The sequence below is a fragment of the Mastomys coucha genome, unplaced genomic scaffold, assembly GCF_008632895.1.
Source record: "Mastomys coucha isolate ucsf_1 unplaced genomic scaffold, UCSF_Mcou_1 pScaffold16, whole genome shotgun sequence".
NCBI lineage: Eukaryota > Metazoa > Chordata > Mammalia > Rodentia > Muridae > Mastomys > Mastomys coucha.
The window spans coordinates 51,721,706-51,746,461 of record NW_022196898.1 but is presented as its reverse complement, the minus strand read 5'-3'; the positions used below and the strand labels follow the sequence as shown (position 1 = coordinate 51,746,461).

Sequence of the window (24,756 nt, the reverse complement as noted above, 5' to 3'; positions counted from 1 at the left end):
GCACTGTAGCTTCTTCAGACGCACCAGAAGGGGGCGTCAGATCTCATTACGGATGGTTGTGAGCCACCATGTGGTGGCTGGGATTTGAACTCAGGACCTTCAGAAGAGCAGTCAGTGTGCTCTTACCCGCTGAGCCATCTCTCCAGCCCTGGGCTTTATTCTCTAAACAGCTTTGAGTGTAGTCTTTTGGCTTACTGTCCTTGGGCTCGGTAGGCTATTGAGGGGCAGTTGGACTGCTCTCCCTCCTCTCCCCACTCCCACCCCCACCCCTCTGCCTTTCATTCACTGTGTAGTCCAGCATGATTTCACGTATGTCATGGTAAGACTGTGGAGGCCATAGGACAGCTTGTAGGAGTCACCCGTCTCCTTCGTCCATGAGTGTCTGGGAAGAGAACTCAGGTTGTTGGGATTGTCGGCACAGCACTGAGCTGTGCTTACCCCGACCCTGTCTTAAGAGTAGCTTTCTGTAGAGTAACTTCTTCAGAAGATCCTCTGACCCCACGTGGTCATCAGCCTGGTCGAGTTCTTTTGGTCAGTGGCAGTTTTCCCAGTGTTGGAGAACAGAACACTGTTTTAGGTTTGACTTGTATGTACAGAGTAGTTAGCCTTCACTTTGGCACAGCGTGGACACTGTATGTGTGAATGTCAGTTGAGACTCAGTTTGCTTTTGAGAGGAGAGAGACAGTACTGTGTGGTTGTATCAGCTACCCGTGTTGTCACATGTGCTGTTGGTGAGCTTCGCCCTGTGAGCCCTGCGGTCTCATTCTTCCTTCTCTCCATGTAGGTATGGCATCACAGCTGCAGGTGTTTGACCCCCCATCAGTGTCGTCGAGTGCCTTCTGCAGTGCAAAGAAACTGAAAATAGAGCCCTCTGGCTGGGATGTTTCAGGACAGAGCAGTAACGACAAATATTATACCCACAGCAAAACCCTCCCAGCTACACAAGGGCAAGCAAGCTCCTCTCACCAGGTAGCAAATTTCAGTATTCCTGCTTACGAGCAGGGCCTCCTCCTCCCAGCCCCTGCAGTGGAGCATATTGTGGTAACAGCTGCTGATAGCTCAGGCAGTGCCGCCACGGCAACCTTCCAGAGCAGCCAGACCCTGACTCACAGGAGCAACGTTTCTTTGCTTGAGCCATATCAAAAATGTGGATTGAAGAGAAAGAGTGAGGAAGTGGACAGCAACGGTAGCGTGCAGATCATAGAAGAACATCCCCCTCTCATGCTGCAGAACAGAACCGTGGTGGGTGCTGCTGCCACGACCACCACTGTGACCACCAAGAGTAGCAGTTCCAGCGGAGAAGGGGATTACCAGCTGGTCCAGCATGAGATCCTTTGCTCTATGACCAACAGCTATGAAGTCCTGGAGTTCCTAGGCCGAGGGACATTTGGACAGGTGGCAAAGTGCTGGAAGCGGAGCACCAAGGAAATTGTAGCCATTAAGATCTTGAAAAACCACCCCTCCTATGCCAGACAAGGACAGATTGAAGTGAGCATCCTTTCTCGCCTAAGCAGTGAAAATGCTGATGAGTATAATTTTGTCCGTTCTTATGAGTGTTTTCAGCACAAGAATCATACCTGCCTTGTGTTTGAGATGCTGGAGCAGAACTTGTACGATTTTCTAAAGCAGAACAAGTTTAGCCCACTGCCACTCAAGTACATAAGACCAATCTTGCAGCAGGTGGCCACAGCCCTGATGAAGCTGAAGAGTCTTGGTCTGATTCATGCCGACCTTAAACCTGAAAACATAATGCTAGTCGATCCAGTTCGCCAACCCTACCGAGTAAAGGTCATTGACTTTGGCTCTGCTAGTCATGTTTCCAAAGCCGTGTGTTCAACCTACCTGCAATCACGCTACTACAGGCAAGTGCAAAATACTGGAGATCTGTCCTTGTGTTTAACATGCATAGCATAGAACTGTAACTATTCTACCAGGAGTCTACTTATTTCTAGATTCCAAGATGGCAGCAGGATTTGTTTCAGCTTACATGTGTATGTGGAGTTCCTATAAGTAACACTCAATTCTTGCTGGAATTCTATTTAGTACTAGCAAATAACATTAATTCTGCAGGTTGCTGAGTTGTGCTAGTATCTGGTTCATTCTTGACTACCGTTACATCTAAGTAACCCGACTTGAAGGACTGTGCAGAGATGATCAATCTCCACAGAGATCGTTGTCTTTTCCTCAGCTCATACCTTTGCACGTAAAATGTTTTGGGAATATCTTTAGGTTTAATCTTAGAAGCAGTTTATTCTGTTTTTTTGTTTTTGTTTTTGTTTTTCTGATAGCAAAAAGTGTATTAGAAAATTGCTGTGGTCTTCTGTTTGAACATTTTCTACAAGATTTTGAATTTACTTAGTTATCCCAGTATAGTTTGACCTAAGTGCATTAGTGATTTTCATTTCTAGCTTAGTACTTTTAATACAAGGTCCTTTTATTATATTAAAATTCTTGTAACAGTACTTAAATGCTGTATACACAATTTTGTGTGTACTATAACCAAGGCTTTAAAATATTCTTTTATTTTTCAGGTCTTTAATCTAGTTATTAATCTTAATCTGATATCTAATTATATATATATATATATATATATATATATATATATATACACATACATACACACATATATGTTGAATATTGATCATACAGGTGTCCAGTTAAGAAATAAGCATGGGTGGGGCAAAAAACCAAAACCAAAACCAAAAAAAAAAAAACCAAAAAAATGTGTGTGGGAGTATGTAGCTTAGAGATAGATACAGGGCTTGCCTAGCCTGTTCGAGGTTGAGTTTAATATCCCCTACCCTAAAATAAAAACCTCCACCAAAAATAATCAACCACAAAATATGTTTTCTTTTTTTCCTTTGAGGGAGGTGTCTTTTTTTAGAGACAAGGTCTCACTGTGTAGCCTTGTCTAGCCTGGAACTTTCTATGTAGACCAGGCTAGACTTGAACTCACAGAGATCTGCCTGAGTGGATTAGTGGATTTACTATCTGGTTTATTTATTATTTTATTTTTGTTTATGAGTGTTTTGTCAGTATGTGCATCTGTATACCAAGAGTGTACCTGGTGCCAGCAGAGGCAAGATCCAGTCGTCTGGCATTGGAGTTACAGATGGTTGTGAGCTACCATGTGGATGCTAGGATTTGAACCCTGGTCCTCTGGAAGAGCAGTCAGTGCTCCCAAACACTGAGCCATCTCACCAGCTCCATCCCTAGATCCTATGACTTTGAGGTTAATCTATTCTGTAGCACTCATCTAGATGCCATTCCTTCTTAGGTTGAGTAATGTTTCATTGTTTGTACTTACCACGTTTGTTTATCCATCTCTGATTTAAAAAGGCACTTGGGCAGGGCAGTGGTGGCACACGCCTTTAATCCCAGCACTTGGGAGGCAGAGACAGGTGAATCTCTGAGTTCGAGGCCAGCCTGGTCTACAGAGTGAGTTCCAGGACAGCCAAGGCTACACAGAGAAACCCTGCCTAGGGGAAACCAAAAAAAAAAAAAAAGGCACTTGTTACGACCTTTGGGCTCCTGTGAAGCTGCTGCTGTGACCATTGCTGTCCATGTGTCTCAGTTCTTATTTTCAGGCCTTTAGATCTCGGGGCAGACTTGCTAGGCCCTAGAGAATCGTAGTAGCTTTGAGAATCTACTAGACTTTTTCCATTCCTACCAGCAGCACATGGGAGTCCCAGTTTCTCCATGTTTCCTCCAACACTTGTTATTTTCTGTGTATTTTTAAAGTAGCTCTCTTTTTGAGTATAAAGTGGTGTCTCAGGAAGTTTTGATTTACATTTTCCTAATTAGTGATACTAACAATTTTTCATGTCCTTATACTTTGTTTAGAGAAATATTCACTCAATTCCTCTGACTAAATTTTTAGTTGATTTTGTTAAGTTTTAGAAATTAAAAAAATACATTCTAGACATTAATAGATGTGATTTTCAAATATTTTGTCTCCTTTTATAGTTCTGAACCTGTGGGTAGTGTGTAATGCACAGGTGTTCTGAACCTTGGTAAAGTCTGGTTTGACTACTTTTTTTCTGTTTATTCTTCTTCAGTGTCATCGTTACAAATCCATCGTCATGTAGTTTAACTCCTATTTGCTTCTACAGTCTTTGACTGTATTCCATTTAGCTATTTCATTTTGGGACAAGGTTTTGCTGTATAACTCTGGTTGGCCTGTCACTCAGTAACTCAGGCTGGCTTTGAAGTCAGCACTTCTCCTTGCCTCAGCACTCATTCTAAGTGCTTGGACTGCAGGCATGGGCTACTGCACCTTGTTCAATCTTTATTGTTTAAGGTGATGGTCGAATTTAACTCTTTTCCATGTGATTGTTTAGTTCACACAATGACCTTTGCTCTAGAAACTGTTTGTTCCTCCATTGAGTGGGCTTGGTACCTTTGACCATATATATTTAAGATTAGATTTTTCTTTTTTTCTTCAAAAAAATTATAGAATTTAATAAAAGTAACTGACATTGCAAATTTCCTTGGGTAGTGCAGTACTGCCTTTTTTTTTTCCAAGACTGGGTTTCTCTGTGTATCCCTGGCTGTCCTGGAACTCACTCTGTAGACCACACTGGCCTCGAACTCAGAAATCTGCCTGCCTCTGCCTCCCAAGTGCTGGGATCAAAGGTGTGCCCCACCACTGCCTCGCAGTACTGACATTTTAATGATAGTGTTTTAATACATTCTCACTTAAAAAATCTTCATAGTTTTTGTAAAACTATGACCTGTTTTACTTGAAAGGAACTCTGGGAGGGCCTGTGGTTTCTGGTTTCATGCTGCTCTTGGCAATCTAGGCTAATTTTGAAAATTTCACTTCAGTTTATTTATGACTTGGGATATTTAGGCTCCAACTACATTTGCTTCTGATCCCCTTTGAGTAACACCCCCCCCCCCGCACCCTATATAGCACAAATACACCGCATGCTTACAGGGGTCTTAAAGAGCCGGTGCTGCCCCCCTCCCCCTTGACCTGGGAGGTGAGCAGGAGCTTATCTGGCAGGAGTTTATCCGCTCAGTCAGACTTCTGTGTGTGCAGGTGTTCAGTAACTGTGCGTACTCTCAGAGATAAGTAAGCAGCTTTAAAACTGAAAAAGGCAGAACAAAAGGAGATGCAAGTTATGTTACAAGATCATTTTTGGCTAGATTTTTACATAAAAACTCAGTGAGTGTGGGACAGGCTACCCCGCTTAGCCTTTCTCTGATCGCCAATTCATGGGGCTAATTTTTAGTGTTAGCTTGCTACTCTTTGGCCTTTTTCGTATCCTTTTAAGTTTGCTCTTGATTTTTACAAAAAAATAAGGTTTCCTAAGTTTTAAAGTGTTGTTGTTCTTACGAATTTAGCTGTTGGCTTTAAGAATACTTTCAAGAGGAAGTACTTCTTAAAAGTTCGTTCTGTTCCCACACCATCACTGTGCATGCAGCTCAGAGTCCAGGGTTTGTGACCCGGGCTAGGATTTCCCTGTGTGCTCTGTTGTCTCACAGTAGTACTTGATGCTGAGGCTGAGGCAGGCAGAAGAGCTAGCTGTGCCGGCAGCCCTCCTTGCCACCAGTTTCTCTTCTGTGTGCCTTAAGCGTCCCCATATGCCTTTGTTGTCAGAGTTCACTAACACCTTAGATTCTTGTCTTTTGCAAATCTCTGTGAAACCCTTTGAGATGGTGAAGCTGCCTTCAAATCCAGCTTTCTCACCCTTCTTTTACGTTTATGTTGCTTTGTCCTGATGATAAGCATGCTCAGCTACTGCCTATTTGGCAGAAATTTACCACACTGTTAGCCATAGGCATGACAAAATGATCCAGGCCCTGGAAATGTTTCTCTAGCCTGTTAAATGTGCACTACTCCAAGCAAAGCTGCTGTCTTTGGGGCTTGAAGTTTAGGGACAGAACTTTGCCACACTTAACAGTCCCAATGCTTTACTCTTAAACAAACTAGCTAGTATTTATTTCAAGCTCAGATCACTTTGTTATTTATGGGCGGACACTGCCTAGAAGAGAAAAGTATAGCTTAATTTATTCGATACAAACAATCTAATTTCCTGTAACAGTGAAACTACAGTTACTACATCTTAAGCCACAGATGCAGGAAGTCGGACTTTATGTAACATCTCTAATCTGGTAAATAAGTAGGTTTGGTGCCTCAGATGGGAAGAAAGAAACTGTGTGTTCATGAAAACAACCAGAGAATGATTTGTGCTCAGCTTGCTGTGGATGCCAATGAACAAGGGCTTTCTGACCTTGGAGGAGCTTTTCAGTATAAAGAAGTTGAAAGTGAGATGAACCTGCAGGGGCTGCTGTTCTGCCACTTGGCTCTTGTAATTATGCCCCAGTGTTTGTGCTTTAAGCATGGGGTTGTACCCTCTAAGTTCTCAACTTTCCTGATGCTGCTATCATTTGATACATTTACACATGTTGTGGTGACCACCAACCATAAAATTATTTTTGCTGCTACTTCATAACTGTAGTTTGCTACTATTATGGATTGTAATGAAAATATCATATTTGTAAGATATCTGAGACCCCAAGGAGGTGACGCCCCACGGGTTAAGAACCAGTGCTCTAGGGCGTGTGACCCACTACTTCCAAAGCACAATGATAGTATTTTCCTATTGAAGTAAACAGCGTCATGGTTGTTGCACCTCCAGCTTTCTCCTGCCCTTGAGTAGTCTTTTATTGCCTTATGTTTATTACAATTTTAGAGCTGAAACAGATGAGTAATTACCTAACTCTTCCTTTTTTTATTTTATTTTATTTTATTTTATTTTTGAGACAGAACCGCAGTTGTGGCTGGGCTGGTTTTAAATACTCATCCCTCCCACTTCTGTTTCCTAAGTGCTGGGACCATAGGTGTGTGTGTGTCTCACCCTTCTTACACAGAGAGTACAATACAACCAGGCTTTTCATGTCCATAGACTTTTTTTTTCCCCAGTACTAAGGATCAAATTCAGGGCCTTGTGCTTGTTAAAAATGCTCCCTATCACTTACCCCTCCTTAGACTTTATACTGAGAGTAGAGAAATTAAAGAAAGCCAAGAGGAAAGTACAGTGAAAATAATTTCAACTATTGTAATCTCAACTCAGAGGTTAATGATGTCATTTTTCAGTAAAGGGGAAAAGGCCCCATTCTCACTCCTAGAAGTTAAGGTGAATATTTTTTTATTTTTAGGTCCAAGTGATGACAAGCACCCACTGAAGCTTTCCTTTCTTTCCTTTTCCTATCTCCTTCCTGCTTCCTTCCTGCCTTCCTTCCTGCCTTCCTTCCTCCCCCCACCTCAGTCCTCTTTTATCTGTATACCTTTTCTTTAGTTTAAATCCTGAGGTTTTCTTTAGGGCTTGCCTTTGTGTGAGGGAAGCTTGCTGTCTTGTGTGAGGTCTCCCCAATAATCCTTAGCTGCTTTTGTCATTCCAGAACTAGCCAGAACCGGGAGACTGGATGATTCCAGATTCCACCTAATCTTCCTTTGTTTTGTTTTGTTGTTCGAAAAAGCTGGAATTCCTGTTAAACTGTGTTTTTTGGCCATTCCTCCTGATCTACCTTTTCAAAACTGTCATCTTGTAAGGCGGCCGCTAAAACTTCTGCTAAAACCTCTGCTAAAACTTCCGCTGCTCGGCTGCTGCTTTGGAATGTTCTCAGCCGGTTTTTATTTTGGCACCAAGTCATGTCCACTTGCCCTGCCAGCTATTTCTGGTGTTGTCATGAACTTGGAAATTAATGTTGCTGCACACTAAAAGTAAGATATTTTTTCCCTTTTCCCTTTTAGAAAAGCTTTTATATTTTTTTTCAGGGCACTCTCATTCTCAGCTTTATTAATGTTCCTATCAGGCTTCTGTAATCATAAAAACATACTATAATGGTTAGAATTTAATTGAATTGTGAAATTCCATCTGTCATAAATGGCTGCAGTTGCTTGCAACATTACACAACACTTTTCTCCTTTTTCTCTCTTTTATTTTTTTGTTTCTTTGGTGTTTTTGTTTGTTTGTTTTTTGTTGTTTTTATAGACAGGTCTTAGAGCTACAATGTAGACCATAGACCAGGTGGGCCTCAGATTTGCAGTGGTCCTCCTGCTGGAATTTCAGGAATGTGCAAGCATACCCAGTAGGGGTATAGCTATAGGGTTGTTTGGTTGGTTTTTTTTTTTTTTTTTTAATGAACAATACTGAAATTCATACCAAATGCTACAAAAACTGTTATTAGCTGTTCTACTCTAGCTGTCTAGCAGAATGAGTTTGAAAGGCCTAGATTTTCTAATATTTCAAGGTAAGGATCAGAAAATGGCTTAGAATCTCTGAGAGTCTCCCAATCTACCCATTTCCTAAAGATATTGATGTTTAATTGCTTGTAGAAGCTACCTTTTTGGGAAAATATCCTAGGCAAGTCATGGTGATGCATGCTTAATAGGTCTAGCACTAGGCAGGCCAGGAGAATCCCAAGTTCAAAGTCACCCTGGGTCATAAACAGAATGTGGCTACATAGCAAGACCCTGTTTCAAAATATCAAACAGTAGATGACCAAAGCCCAGCCATAGTAGTAATCGGTGGGCCTGTTGTTGTTGTTGTTGTTTTGTTTGTTTTTCTGAGACCTGACTTCCTTGTATAGTCCTGGCTGGCTTTAGGACTTGATCTGTAGACCGGGCTGGCCTTGAACTCACAGAGATCCACCTGCTTCTGCCTCCCAAGTGCCAGGATTAAAGGTGTGTGTACCACCACTGCCCAGTGGAAGTTAAGATTTTGGTGTTTTGGTTTTTTTTTTGTTTTGTTTTTTTGCTTTTTTTGGTTTTTCAAGATAGGGCTTCTCTGTATATCCTTGTCTGTCCTGGAACTCACTCTGTAGACCAGGCTGGCCTCGAACTTAGAAATCCACCTGCCTCTGCCTGTCAAGTGCTGGGATCAAAGGCGTGCACCACCACTGCCTGTTGATTTCAGTGGTTTTGCTAGTTTTTTAGTTTATACATGGGGGAAACATATATGGAGGTCAGAAGGTAACTTGTGGAGGTTGTTTCTCTCCGACCATATGGACTCTTGGGGTAGAACTCAGGTCTACAGGCTTGACTTTTCTTTTGATCCATTTCACATTGTGTGCCCCGTCCTCTTAATCATGGAATGAGAAAGCCCATTTATGCATGCCACCATTCCAGATACATTTATGGAGATGTGAATGTAGGTACCATTTATGTATTGAAAGTTAGCATGGTATATTTAATTCTGGAGTCAGATTTTTGAGTAAGTTTATCAGTTACTAACTGTAGTTTTAGGCAAGTCTGTCCTTGTTCGGTTTGTGTTTATCTATTGAGAGCTTTTCGTTTATGGGTTACTATACTTGAAACATTAATGAAAATGAAATTTATAAAAGTATAGCTTTAAAACTAAAAATAATGGTACTCTAATAATAGTTATTTTACAATAGCATTTCCATATGCTTATTGTGGGCCATGCCTTGCCCAAGACTTTACTAATTTACTTAAACTTTGTAGTGACTTTGTGTGCTACTGTCTGTATTCTCTATCAGGAACCCAAGGCACAGAGTGGAAGTTAAATGGTGACAGCTATTAAATGATGAGCTTTAGTTCAAACTCATGTAGGATGGCTTTTGAGTCTGCTGCAATTATCATCTTTTCAGAAATCATTTTAAGATGAAGATAGTAAAACAACTAAGACGCTCAGAAGAAAAATTATGATCTTTTATTTATAACTCTAATATTAAAAACAGATATTAATGTGTTCAGTTATGTGGCACTGTCATGAACTCCAGTGAGATTATGGGGTATGTAGATTATGTTCTATATTAGCTTTCTGCAGTTCAAAACTTGTGAATTCTGAGCCCGGCCGTGGTGGCACATGCCTTTGATCCCAGCACTTGGGAGGCGGAGGCAGGTGGATTTCTGAGTTCCAGTCCAGCCTGGTCTACAGAGTGAGTTCCAGGATAGCCAGGGCTACACAGAGAAACCCTGTCTCAAAAAAAAGAACAAAACAAACAAAAAACAAACAAACAAACAAACAAACAAAAAACCCTGGTGAATTCTGAAACACATCAGGCCCTAGAGTTTTGACTGAATAGTTGTGTACTGATGGTTGGTTTTTAGTTCCCTTAAACAAATATGCCTGTTGCTGACACTGCAGCAGAATTTAGTGACCATAGTTAATTTCCCCAAGTAATGTTTATTTTATCCGATAACTTTGTGTTTTGTTATAGAGCTCCTGAAATTATTCTTGGATTACCTTTCTGTGAAGCTATTGACATGTGGTCTCTGGGCTGTGTAATAGCTGAGTTGTTCCTGGGATGGCCTCTTTATCCTGGTGCTTCAGAATACGATCAGGTAAGAGTGCTTATTTGTATGGACATGGAAGGCAGCACACCTTCAGACTGCACAGCTCCACACAGACAGACAGTGCTTTCACAATAGTTTGAAAAAGACAGACCACACAGCACAGGAATACTGAAAAAATTAAGGGTGTCCTAAGTGCATAAAATAGATGTTGACAAATTGTCTACTATATTATTACCTACCAAAAATATGTACAAATATATTCTTTTTAAGAAATACTTCTTTTATTTTTGAGATTGTAATTACATCATTCCCCTTTACAAATCTAGTTTAAAGGTTAAAGCTTTCTGAAAACTTACACATACAGCCACCTGTGATGCCGTTCTTTTTTTTTTGGAGACCTGGTCTCTGCCCAGCCCTAAGACTCACTGTGACTTTGTAGACTAGTATGAGGGATAGGATTAAAAGCCTGAACCATTCTTAAACAGAAACTCAAAAATGACAGTGTGGTGCTAAACCCTAACTTGGTGTATACTGTGCTATTGTAGCCATTTGGCAGCCACCTCTTGGTATTAGACTGAACTCAGGGTGGTGAGCATTCAGTTATAAGCACTCTGTCTTGATAGCTAGAAAATCTCCTGTGCTATGTGTTAATCACCTGTTTATAGTTTTGGTAAGGTTTCTGCCTAACACTAGGTGATTAACAATTAAGTTTGGGGTATCCAAATCAGGGCGGAAATGAAGCTTCAGTGACAGTGCACTTGTCTAACATGAGAGAGCTGAATTTGATACCCAACACTGGTTTGGAAGATGTATGTGCAAGACTTTGACTATAATACAGGATGGAGCATTCGTGTCTTCACCCTTGTGTTGTTCAAGGGTTGATCAGCTGTAGTTGCTAGTGCAATAGATTCTAGAGAAAGAAATGTGCTAACAGTGTTTAGATAGAGGAAAAGGAGTCTAATTGTTACTGAAGATTCAAACTTTTTTTTTTTGGCCAGGCAGTGGTGCCTCACATTTTTATTCCCAGCCTTTGGGAAGCAGAGGCAGGTGGATCTCTGAGTTCTACGCTAGCCTGGTCTACAGAGTGAGTTCCAGAATACCTAGGTCTATACAGAGAAACCCTGTCTTGAAAGCAAAAACAATTTTTTTCCTCTACCACCCATTTGGTCTAGAGTTATGTCTTCATCTCTGTGATAAACAAGCATTTTATTTTTTATTTCCTATGATTGGCATTCTTCTAGCTCTGTACTGATTAACTCTGATTTTAGTCAACTGTGTCTTATGGGTTTAGAGATGAAAGTAAAGTACGGCTTCCCTGGAGTTTAGGGTAAACTCTTGGCTCACTCAGTGCTCACGTTACTTTATTACATGTTAGGTCCTGAAGGCTGCATGCAGATTAGCTCTCTTCTGACACAGGCTTTATGGGAGCTATCATCTGAGTTAGAAAATAGCTTTTGAATTTACTGTGTTGTGGAGACTGGCCTTGAACTCCTTATCCTCTGGCCTCTCCCAAGTACTGGATGGGATTGATTCCAGGTGTGTGCCACTAACTGATGAACTGAAAATAATGCTAATGTGTAAGACAAGCTGCTATTTCTAAAGAAATTGATACATCATTCAAGAAAGCTTGGCTGTGGAAATAATATGAATTCCCATTTCTTGCTCTTAAAACAAACAAAAAAAAAAGGCTACACAATATTGGCAGCTCTTTAATAGTAAAGACTTCCATTTCTTCAGCCTGTAGCCTGTTTGTTTGTGTTTGAGAAATAATTATTTATAATTAGAAAGTAAAAAGGCAAAACTTTGTTTTCTCTTACCATTGAACTCTGTCTCCTTTTTGAACTAACTTGGAATGAGTTATGAATAGGGTGTTCATAAGTAACCGGTTATGCCATGCTTTGTAAGTTTTTAATCTTTCCTATACCTTGCAAGAAACAAATTGGCTTTCTAATCTACAAGAAAAAAGTACAAGGGGTAGGAAATGATGCACTTCATAATCATGATTGAACCAGAACATTCTCAGTCCTTTTAAGACCCTTTTGAGGATCTAATGGAAGCTGTAGATTCTGCCCACCAGACAGACACACTTTGTTTTTAAGACATCTTGAGGGGATTTGTGGATCCTGCTCCAAGCAATTAGAGCCTCCAGGAATATAGTTCCTAGTCTAACTATTGTGTGGCACCAGTTCAAGTGGCATAACGTTCCTAGGAATTGGAAACAAGTACAATTGAATTTAGAAGCAGAGGTAGTGACCGGAGCTTTCCTTGTAAAGAAAAGGATATGGTCCTTGTGTAAATTTCTGTGTAATATGTTGATGGGAGGTAGGAGGAAGTAGTTTGCCTGGGCCAAATAAATAGGATACTGCTGGTGAGCAGGATTGGGAATAGATTATTTTGGTCCATCTGGGCTATACAAAAGGATTCATATAGCAGGGTCCAACTAAGAATTTTTGTTTGCTTTTATAAAGATAATGTTATAGAGTTAGAATTTACATACTACCAACCATTTGAAGTGTACAGATTGATGTTTTTTTAGTGTGTTTACAGGAATACACAGCCATTGTCAGTTTTAGAACATTCTGTCATTCGATGACATCTAGAATCTATTAGCTATTAATTTTATCCTCCAAACTTTTCAGTTCCTCTTAGCTCTAATCTATTCTTTCTCTATATAAATCTGCCTACTCTGACATATCATAAATATTCATCACATAGAAAGTGTGCTATTTTATGACAAACGTACTTTACTTGTATCAGAGCATCACTTTTTGCCACAGACTGGGGTTTCTTACGGGGACCCTTGTTCCGTGGGACGATGGGTTCTGGCCAGGTGTGCACGGGGATTCGGCTTTGACAAACAGACTTGACATGAGTGGTGTAAGGTCTGAGTGTATTTCTCAAAATGACATGAGGCTTTTACAATCATTGCAAAAGAGAGAACTGAAAAATCTGGCAGCTCAGTAGTCGAGGCACATCTGAGGCCATCTAAAACACACTGGATTTAAAACATCAGCCATCTCATCTGGACTGGCGCAACACCCCCGGGCTCCGAGCATGTTCGGGCCGCATGGGCCCAGCCAGAGTGTGGGGGGGGGCTGCAGGTGCTCCAGCCAGGAGGGTAGAAACTCGAATCTCAAATGTTCAATCTCTTGAATCTTGACTGGTGCTGCACCCCCCCCCCCCCCCCCGGGCTCAAGCGCTCTGGGTGGGGGGGGGGGGCTACGGACTGCATAGATATAAGTCCTAGTCCACCTAAGTTCTGGTTCTAGTCTGAGTGCAAGCGAGTCCGAATGCTGAATGTCGACTCCTTAATCTAGAATGCTCAGTGCTGTAGACTCTCTCTCTCTCTCTCTCTTTTTCTCTTTCTCTGTCTCTCTCTCTCTCTCTCAGATTAAGGTCCCGCCCATCTTAGGTAAAACACCCACTATGCTAATCTTTTGGGGAAGTAGAGACAGTCTCTTGCTAATTCCTAGGAGTGGTTCAGCTGTAGTGAATGAGGATTTTACTTGACCTTGTCCTGGGATAAGTCTCTCGTTCTGTGAACGTCAATGTCCTACCCACAAAGCTAAAGGCAATTAGTTTGGATGGCTTAACATTCCAAACCCGGGTTTCACTAGGACGTTGGAACATTGGTGAAGGTCAGAGAGCAATGTCTGAATTTTCTTTTTCTAACTGTTAAGAAATGATATCTTGGTAGGCCCCTAGCACACAAGTACAAGGACATATCTGGGCTACCTCTAAGTTTGGGGTGCCAGGTGACGGTGCGGAGGCAGGAGACTGACTTTCCTTGAAGTTTATGCCTCAAATACCGCCATCACGTGGCAACTTTTTATGGCTCAGTGCTGTCCCATTGTGTGTACACACCACATTTTGTTTATTCATCTGTTAGTAACAATATACAGGAGGATCACTACATTTGCCTGCCATGAGTAATGCTTCTGTGAACACTGAGCAAATATTCAGTGTCCATCTTTCCTTCCTTCTTTTTCCCTTTGGTTTAATAGTGCTACATAGAGCCTTACACGTGCTAGGTAATTATTTTGCCAAATGACAAAAATCCTACATTTGCATATATAGCTTGGAAGTGGAATTGCTAGGTCATAGAGTAACAGTATTTACCTTTCTGAAGGGCCACTAAATATTTTGGGAAGAGGCCTCAACATTTCACCAGCAGTACTTGAGTGTTTTAATTCTTTTTCTAAGATTAGTTACCTTTGTGAGTGTGATATGTTGCTCTTTAGATTTACATTTCCCTACCAGTTAGTGATGCTGGGCATCTTTCTCCATGCCCTTCTTGAACATTTGAATATTTTATGTCTATTTAGGTTCATTGCTGATTTTTTACTGTGGTTGTTGGTTTTTAGTTGCTAAGTTGTAGCTCTTTCTACTCTAAGTATCAATCCTTGCCAAGTGGGATTTTCCCACGCCTCCTCCCACTCTGGGCTCCTCCCACTCGGTGGGCTCCTCCCACTCTATGGGCTCCTCCCACTCTATGGGCTCCTTCTACTCTGTGGGCTCCTCCCACTCGGTGGGCTCCTCTTCAGATTGATTGGCATTTGGAACACAGTTTTTACTTTGAAGCCTAGTTTGCCTGTTTTTTCTTCCTTTGTTTGTAATTTTTGACATTATATCCAAGAAAAATATCTAGTATCATACAGCTTCCCTATTAGTTTTCTTTTGATAGCATTATAATTCTAAATTCTTACATTTAGGGTCTTTGATTCATCCAGGACAGCCATTCTATTTGGGTTAGTACAGGAACTCATTGAGTAAAAAAATGTTGTTTGTCCTAACACAGGCTGTAGATTAAGAAAGACATTAAGAAAAATTACATGCTGATAACTGCAAAGTGCAATTGATAAATTATTTTTAAATGTGTATAGTTTGAGTGTTTTGCCTACATGTCTGTCTGTAAGCCATATGTGCCAGTAGAGGCATCGGGGCCCTTAGAACTGGAGTTAACCATTGTGAAATGCCCTGTGGATGCTGGGAACTGAACCCAGATCCTCGGGGTTCTTAACTGGAACTGTTGCTCTAGTAGTGCCCACAGTTCCCAGGTAGTTTGCATATGTGTCACACGCACATGTGACATGCACACACAAGGCTGTACCGACCGACTGGGTCCTCTGCACCTCTTAGCTGCATCCGGGCTTTCCCCTGCTCCTGCACTGCTCCAGGCTTTTCATTACTTATTCTGACCTGGAAACTGCTCTGGTCTGTTCCAGAAATCTAGGTTTGTTGTGTTTGTTTGTTTTGTTTGTTGCAACTTTTTAAATTAAAAGTCTAACATAAGAGAAAAAAGATTGCACTAAAAATATTTCAAAGCTGAGTTTTGTTTAAAATAGTTCTTTACAGTAGTTACTAAGGAAATAGTTGGCTATTCCTATGGCTGTGCATTCTGCGTATAGATTGTTTACAGGTGCATTTCAATTGTGTTGGTCAGAGAGTTAATTTCTTCACGACACACCCCTTTTCTGGCCAGAGTTAATATTTCAGTGTAAAAGCTTTTGATAATTTTTTCCACTTGAAATTGATGTTTGGTGGTTTTGATGTTTCAGATTCGTTATATTTCACAAACACAAGGCCTGCCAGCTGAATATCTTCTCAGTGCTGGAACAAAAACAACCAGGTTTTTCAACAGAGATCCTAATTTGGGGTACCCACTGTGGAGGCTTAAGGTATGTCTATCTTCCTACTGTACAGCCCATTTCTGTACCCCAACTTTGAATTAGATTTTAGTGAATAATTTCTTCACTTAGAGGAGGGGAAGTGGGGGAGGGGTATGTTTATAGGAGAGAACCCCTTGAAAAATTATTTTATTATATCCCTTTAGCCTTATGCTTGGATAAAAACCAAGATAATGAAGCCAGTTCAGCTGGCTGAGGCTGTGCTGCATAATTAGGATCAGTAGCTGAGGGGAACTGGAGAAGTGTAGTGATGACAGCCACAGAGAACTCGCTCCTGACTCTTCAGTAAGTGTTGTGGGAACTAGGGAAGTGTAGTAATGGCTGCCATAGAGATCTCACTTTTAACTCTTCACGCTCAGGCCTTGGAGGTTTCCTGAAATAAGAGCCTTTAATTTTGAGCCTACTCTTTCAGTGTGAAAAATCTAGTTACCTCCTGATAGTATTGGAGTACGCTGTCCATGCCCTAAAAGCTTTAAGAGAAAATAGCATCCTGTTCACCTGACCTTCAGTGCTGTGTAGCATGACCCACAACCCTGTTTAGAATTGCTGAAAGGATGGCCCAGTATAATAGTAAGGTCACACCTCTCCACTGCAAGATTTTCAGGTTGCTATCTTTGCCTTCTGTAGTTGACACCGTACAATACATTCTCAGTATTCTGGCTTCAGATTAAATTAAAAATGTGAAAATTATGTAGAGTTTTTTGAAAATTCATGTTTTATAGACACCCGAAGAACATGAATTGGAGACCGGAATAAAGTCAAAAGAAGCTCGGAAGTACATTTTTAACTGTTTAGATGACATGGCTCAGGTAAGTGCGACATGCTTCAGAGAGGCAGGAGTTTATATATGCATCGTTAGAGACATTTTTGATAATTATATGTGCTAATATTTTGCCATGTGTTAAAAGTGTAAGGGTCTGTTTTTCACAGAAGAATGATACCTCAGACATAAATAGTGTGCAAAAGCAGAAGACCAGCATGCAGGGGTCTCTCATTCTAAAATGAAAATGGAGAGACAACCAAATGAGCTCGCAGGCTAGATTTAAAGCGCGTTAAGTGATTCTGGGGTATGTGACCTCTATCTTACTCCATCTCTAAGGGCATTCCATTACCTGGGGCTTGAGGGCTGGAAATTGCTACTGAGGAAGTCCGGGGTAGGTGGCCTTTATCTTACTCCATCTTTGAGGACATTCCATTACCAAGGGGTGAGGGCTGGAACCTGTTACCGGGGAGATCTGGAAACTTGCTGACCCATTGTCCTTGCTTCTGGCTAGGTAGGTGGTTGGGCACTTTCAAGTTTCTGACTAGCTTCCTGAAGCTTGGGGTTTTTCTTAGACTGCTAGTTTGAAACCTGTCATGGAGTCAGCCTGTCTCAAAAGAACATCTGAATCCTAATAGTGGATACTGTGGTACTAACAATCTAAGTTTATCCCTGACTAGCTGACTAATAAATAAGACTCAGACCACAGTTATTTTATTTGGCTTTGACAATTACTGGGGGTCACCTCTAGTCTACTCTGCTAACTGCTGGCCTGGCTGCCTCTCCAGCAGTGTGCCCCAGATACTTGCTGTTTCTCCTGGTCATGTGCTCATGGTTCCTCTCCCCCCACCTTGGCTTCCTCCTTCCTTCTCTCTCCTCCTCCAGTCAGGTGTCCAAACCTCTAATCCCTCCAGTTATTAGCTGTAGTCACTTTTATTTAACAAGGAACAAGGTTTGTACAACAAAAGCTTGTAGGCCAGATTTTTGGGAATAGAATTTAGCATTATAATGCACAGCAATAGACCAAACCTCCATAGGATACTTTGAAGAGACCTCCTAAAACTGAAAGATCTCAAGCTCTGAGAGCACCGAGAGGTACTGGAAAGCTTTCAGATTTTGAAGGTTTCAGAGTTGGGATTTTTGGGTTAAGTTTGTTAAACTGATTGATGAAGACTGTGGAGATATTCCAAATTCTTTCTCATTGTTTTTGTTTTGCTTTGCTTTGTTTTGTTTCAAGACAGGGTTTCTCTGTGTAGCTCTGGTGGTCCTGGAACTCACTCTGTAGACTAGGCTGACCTCAAACTCAAAGAGATCCACCTGCCTCTGCCTTTGAGTGCTGGGATTAAAGCCACCACACTTGGCTATCAATATTCCAAAGTCTCCAGGCTCTAACATCTGCAACCCTTGTAACCCAGGCCTTTAAACAGCACTCAGCCTGCCTCTATTCTCCTTTGTTTTGGCTCACTGATCTTGTTATTTTAGAGGAATGTTATAAATGTTTCTCTCTTGTCTCATTTTCTGTACTAAATAAATAATTATAAAAGAGCTCACACTTACCGCTTATTGTGTTAGCTAATGAAGATAGCTAACATTACATTTTAAAGTTTTGTTCTGGGCTGACAAAATGGCTCTATCACAAGTAAGGGTGCTTACCACCACGCCCTATACCCTCAGTTTGACTCCCACAATCAACATAAGAATGCTTACTATATTCCAAATTTAAATACTTTGTACTATGCCATTTTAATTTTTTCAATAATAGAAACTTGTTTACTTCAATAATAACAAACATCTTTTTGCTGAATGTCTTTCAAAATTTTAATGCCAAGAATCAATTTGGCTCTATTGTACCACATAGGCAGAGAGAGAGTTTCTTCCTGTGGAAATTATTTTTCTGTAATTAAACTTAATTTATTAAATATATGCTTTTTCTTGTTTGGAGAAAAAAACAGGCACACTATGCTCTTAATCTACTATTTAATTTAAGCCAAGAAATATAATATTTCTAATTTTCTTTGCTTCCAAAGGTAAATATGTCTACAGACTTAGAGGGAACAGACATGTTGGCAGAGAAAGCAGATCGGAGAGAGTACATTGATCTCCTGAAGAAAATGCTGACGATTGATGCAGATAAGAGAATCACGCCTCTGAAAACTCTTAACCACCAGTTTGTGACAATGGCTCACCTTCTGGACTTTCCACACAGTAACCAGTGAGTATGGGACAATCTGGGACCTGTGCCATGGCGTGGCTCTTGGCTGGGAGCTGTCAGACTAGCAGGGAGCTATCAGACTAGCAGGGATTTTGTTGCCGTGCATTGGCTCACTGGTGCTTTTCTATCTGAAAAATTGTGAGACTTAGAGTGATGTCTGTTTTTCTTGTTCTTATAAAAACCCTCATTTCTTTTTTTTTGAAAATATTTGGAAGCAAATACTTTGTTCTGTGTTTGTCTTGAGGTTTTTGTCATTTTAACTCCAGCATTCATTTAGTGAATTTCTAATCTTTTTCAGTGTTAAGTCCTGTTTCCAGAACATGGAGATCTGCAAGCGGAGGGTTCACATGTATGACACAGTGAGTCAGATCAAGAGTCCCTTCACTACACATGTCGCTCCAAATACAAGCACAAACCTAACCATGAGCTTCAGCAACCAGCTCAACACAGTGCACAATCAGGTACACAGTGAGGGATTGTGGGAACTCCAGCCTAGGTGGGCAGAGGCAGTAAGAGAGACCAGTCCTGTGTTGGGATTTTTGTTGCTTCTTAAGCATTTCTGTGTGAGGGCCTGGGCAAGACGGCCGGCTCATCAGGTACAAGTACTTGCCATGCGAGCCTGGTGACCTCAGTTTGATCATGAAAAGTCATGGTAGAAAACTAATTTCCAAAAGTTGTCCTCAGACTGTGGAACATACATGCCCACCCTCACAAGTATTATACATATGTAGTAATAATGAAAGTCAGTTTCAGATTCAGTCTTGTTTGTTAGGAAAAGAAGAATTTTCTACATGGAAAACATAATAGAATACCAACTAGACGTACCTGTCAGTCATTTGCTGTCAGCATTTAAATACAGGACTTACTCCATGTCCTTATAAGACTTAGTGTGTATGAGCTCCAAATGTAGAATTACTTGTTGCTGCTAGTTTTACTAAGCTTAGTCAAGTAACTTACTCTTTTTCAATAGGATTTTATTTCATTCAAGGCGTTCTTTGACTAATGATCTTAAAAGGGTGGTATTGTTGGGGTTGGAGAGATGTCTCAGCATTTAAGAGCACTGACATCTCTTCCAAAGGTCCTGAGTTCAATTCCTAGCAGCCACATGGTGGCTCATGACTATCTATAACAGGATCTAATGCCCTCTTGTGTGTCTGAAGACAGCTGCAGTGTGCTCATATACATTAAATAAATCTTAAAAAAAAAAAAAGGAGGTATTGTATTTGCTTGCTAATAAGTAAAATCTTTTTGTTGTTTATAAAAAACGTAAGCTAAGTTTCCTAGTTTGGTCTACTTTTTAAAACAATGTAAGTGCTTATGAGTTTCAGTGGACTCTCCTGTGCTGATGAGAAGTAGCTGAGTTTTGTGTCGTCATCCCAGGCAGCACCAGCGTAACCATGTGTCACTCCTCATGTGCTGACTCACCTTCATAGTACTGCTTTCTGGTTCTGCACATGGAATCTAGGCAAACGCTGTATTACTGTATTTTTGAGCTGTGGGTCCCAAGCCCTGGAAAACTTCTTAATTAGGGAGTTATTTCAAAGATAGCTAACATTACATTTTAATGTTCTGTTCTGGGCTGACAAGATGGTCCCATCATGAGTAAGCGCGCTCGCTGCCACACCCTACACCCTGAGTTTGACTTCCAGAACCCATATGGTAGGAGGGGAGCTCTGACATTCCCTCAAATTGTCCTTTGACATCACTTGCATATGGTGTAATAAATATATAAATGCTTTTTTTTTTAATTGCCTGCTGTAAAGCTGGACGTAGTGGTGTACTCCTTTAATTCCAGGCAGAGTCAGGCAGATCTCCAAGTTCTTGGCCAGCCTGCTCTACATAATGAATTCTAGGCCTTCCAGAACTACATAGGAAGACCTTGTTTTAAAAAAAACAAAATAAAATAAATAAACCTTTTGTTCTGTTTTAATTTTTATTGTTTAAGGCTAAGGATATAGCTCAGTTGGCTAGTGCTTGCCAGCACGCATAATGGCCCTACATTATATCCTTTGCTTTGCATAAAGCAAGTATGTTGGTACACCCATAAGTCCCACACCTAGAAGGTGAGACAGGAGGATCAAAAAGTTCAACTGTCTTGAACTCTTGGACATATAAGGAGTTTGGTGCTAGCCTGGACTACATGAGACTCAACCTCAAAAGTTTTTCTTTAACAAAAAAAAATTTGAGAGCCAGGAGGGTAGGGTGTGCTAATAGTGGTGCATGCCTTTAGTCCCAGCACTTGGAAAGGAAAAGATAGGTGGATCTGAGTTCAAGGCCAGCCTGGTCTACAAAGTGAGTTCTAGATCAGCCTTGTGTACACAGACAAACCCTGTTTGGAAAAACAAAACAAACCAAATCAAAACAATGAAGACTATGTGCATATTGCTTACTTCCATCTTCTAATGCTGTCTCTGTATGATCTGTTTCAGGCCAGTGTTCTAGCTTCTAGCTCCACTGCAGCAGCTGCTACTCTTTCTCTGGCTAATTCAGATGTCTCGCTGCTAAACTACCAATCGGCTTTGTACCCATCCTCGGCAGCGCCAGTTCCTGGAGTTGCCCAGCAGGGTGTTTCCTTACAACCTGGGACTACCCAGATCTGCACTCAGACAGATCCATTCCAGCAAACATTTATAGTATGCCCACCTGCCTTTCAGAGTAAGTCCACACACTCTCCTGTCTGTAGTATTTCATTGGACTCGCCTGCTCTAGGGGATGTACTTGTTCAGTTCTGATCTTGGACAAGTTTAAACTTTGATGATGTAAATGACTGAAATTGGGAGCTGTCACAAAGTAGATTTTTTCCCTTTTCATTGATTTTCTTGACTGAGTTGCTTTATAGTGTATTTGTTTCCATTGAAGGAAAATATTTGTATAAGCATATACGTCATAGAATTTAGAATATATACATCTTTAAGTTGCTATAGTCAGAATTGTTATATGTTGACTCTAATCATTTCATTTTAAACTAAAGTAAGATGTTACTTTATTATAGGATATAGTTAAGAATATAGAAACTGGGCTGGAGAGATGGCCCAGTGGTTAAGAGCACTGACTGCTCTTCCAGAGGTCCTGAGTTCAAATCTTAGCAACCACATGGTGGCTCACAACCATCTATAGTGGGGATCTGATGCCCTCTTCTGGAGTGTCTGAAGACAGCTACAGTGTACTTACATATAATAAATAAATAAATCTTAAAAAAATATATAGAAACTAAGCAGTTTAGTCATACAGATTATTATTTTTTGAACTGAAATTCTACAAAAGGAAGCACTCGTAGGGAAGGCATTAAGACACTTGCTGGAGCCTGTGATTCATATAGCCTTCAAACTCTATCTTCCAGTAAGATTAATTTTCATATTTCCGTGTTTCCTTATTTTTCCTTATTGTTTTGCAATCCAGTCTGTTCAATTCTCTTTTTTTCCCCCCTGAAACTTGGGACATATGTGTGAGTTCTTTTGGAAAGCTATTTGGAAGGTTAAATTATTTTGAGTCTTTTCTGACAACACACTTAGCTTTTCCTTAGGAAGTTAGTGTCAAGCAGGTTGTAGTGGCTCATACCTGTAATTCCAGCAGGAGGGTTGAGGAGCTCATGGGGTGTTAGAGTAAGACACTGCCTCCAAAAACAAGTAAAAGTGAAAACAATAAATAAGCCACATTCAGATAACAAATACCATGTTTTCTCTTATATGTAATTTTTCTTATATGTAATAATGTAGTTTTATATATGGACCCTGGATTTAAATGTTCATCCTGTGTCCGTGCGTGCATGACTGTGTGTGCCTGAGTGTGTGTGTGTAGGTCATAAAATCAGAAAGGGGATTGTGGCAGGGGAAGAAGTGAACTTAAGGGAGGTGGAAATGGGCTAGTGGAGAACATATAATTGGAAAGCAGAGGAGGGACTGTCTTAGTTAGGGTTTTACTGCTGTGAACAGACACCATGACCAAGACAATCCTTGTAAGGACAACATTTAATTGTGACTGGCTTATAGCTTCAGAGGTTCAGTCTACTATCATCAAAGTGGGAACATGGCAGTCTCCATCTGCTGTCCTTTGAGAGAAGACTGACTTCCAGGCAGCTAGGAAGTGGATCTGATAGCCCACACCCACAGTGACACACCTATTCCAACAGGGCCACACCTTCTAATAGTGCCACTCCCTGGGCTGAGCATATACAAACCATCACTGGGACTAACTGGGAAAGAGAAAAGAACTGCCTGCTGGGAGTAGGGAGGAGCAGGACCCTAGGAAAGGGAATGAATGAGACCAAGTGTCATGACGTGTCTGAGGGTCCTATGATGAAATCCACTGCTCTGTAGACAAACTTGAAACCCTTAATTTTGAAAAAAGAGAAAGAGAAACTTGGTATCAATGTGGGAATAAACCAGGATCCAGGCTTCTCCTAGCATTTTATATAGAAGTGGGTAGCATTTTTATCTTTTTACTTAAATTACTTATTGATTGTGACTTTTGTTTGTTTGGTTTCTGACAGAGTCGGAGCAAGCGGAAGGAAATGAGGGGCTGGGGGAAACTGAGAGCTTACCGGGAGGCCAGGAGAGCGATAGCGATGTAAACCAGGGAGAGACCACAGGGAGAGCGGAGGAGCAGATTCACAATCCGTAAATGCAAATTTAGCCTAACTTTCCAAATTATTTTCTATATATGCCTCATAGGAGTAGATTCTATACTTTGGGTTGTCATAAACTGATTCATCTATAGACTGTAGCAAATTAGCTATCCCTCTTCCCACCCTTTCTAAAGTAAATTCCATGGGAACAATTCAAATGTAAGATTCTGAGATTATCTGCTGCTTCTCAGATGATACTGAGATAAAATAATAAAAGAACTTTTGAGTTCTTTAACAGAACAAAATGTAAACTGAGGCAGTATGGGGAGTGTGGGAGAACTCCTTTTGGTATAATTTGATAAATGTAAGTTTGGGCTGGGCGGTAGTGGCGCATGCCTTTAATCCCAGCACTTGGGAGGCAGAGGCAGGCGGATTTCTGAGTTCGAGGCCAGCCTGGTCTACAGAGTGAGTTCCAGGACAGCCAGGGCTACACAGAGAAACCCTGTCTCGAAAAACCAAAAAAAAAAAAAAAAAAAGTAAGTTTGAGGGGGGTGCGGGGAATCTCCCAGTTTAAGAAGAATAGATAACCTGAGGGGCTATAGAACAGATTTAAAGATGTTTGGATGAGAAGGGTTTATAATCAGGTAGTGATGTTGATGCCTGAAGTCCATTATCATATGTGCCAGGCAGTCCTTTACAGGTACCAGTTTGTCCTTATATATGGCTCTAGGAGGTACGTCATATCAACCCATTTTATAAATGATGAAACCTTCTTATGCCAAAAGTAGTATAGTAATTTATGGTAGAACAATTAGAACCTAGGCAGTGGAGTTATCACATATGTACTGAAATACTCCATACTGCCTTTCAGGATTAGTTGTATAAAGTTGTTGGTTACCTACCAACCTTAGCCATGAGCTGATGTTATCCAACAGTCCTCTACTTCAGGCTGCTCACTTTTCTATCTTTTACAAAATGGCTGTACTTAAGAGTATCAGGCAGTTTTAGCCTTCTTTTCACATTTCTCTAGTTCTCTATATTTAAAGTATTGAATTATGAAAAATAAAGATAGCAAAAATAACCCCTGTTCTCTTAGCTCAGGATTCCAGGACAAATGAATGCCCTTTGGCAGTCTTTGTTTTTATTTGTGGTAGAAAGAAGCAACTAGTTGTAACTTAGCCGCACTGCTGTGCTTCAGCCTAAGCAAACCCAGCAACTGAGCATTTATAGGTCAGTACTGTAAATTCCTTTCCACACTATTCC

General features: G+C 40.8%; 1 protein-coding gene across 8 annotated transcripts in view; it reads left to right on the top strand.

Annotated features, from left to right (window-relative positions):
• The window catches only part of Hipk1 (homeodomain interacting protein kinase 1), a 52,471-nt gene that overhangs the window by 12,667 nt on the left and 15,048 nt on the right, over positions 1-24,756 (top strand). For 7 of the 8 annotated variants that reach the window (XM_031375040.1, XM_031375033.1, XM_031375038.1 and 4 more), the window contains exons 2-8: positions 785-1,862; positions 10,195-10,318; positions 15,829-15,948; positions 16,680-16,766; positions 18,745-18,929; positions 19,228-19,390; positions 21,359-21,584. In XM_031375040.1, the coding sequence (XP_031230900.1) occupies positions 787-1,862; positions 10,195-10,318; positions 15,829-15,948; positions 16,680-16,766; positions 18,745-18,929; positions 19,228-19,390; positions 21,359-21,584 (1,981 nt within the window). In that variant the 5' untranslated portion in view covers positions 785-786. The remainder of the gene's footprint in view (positions 1-784; positions 1,863-10,194; positions 10,319-15,828; positions 15,949-16,679; positions 16,767-18,744; positions 18,930-19,227; positions 19,391-21,358; positions 21,585-24,756) is intronic. The other variant, XM_031375036.1, reaches the window with a different exon arrangement.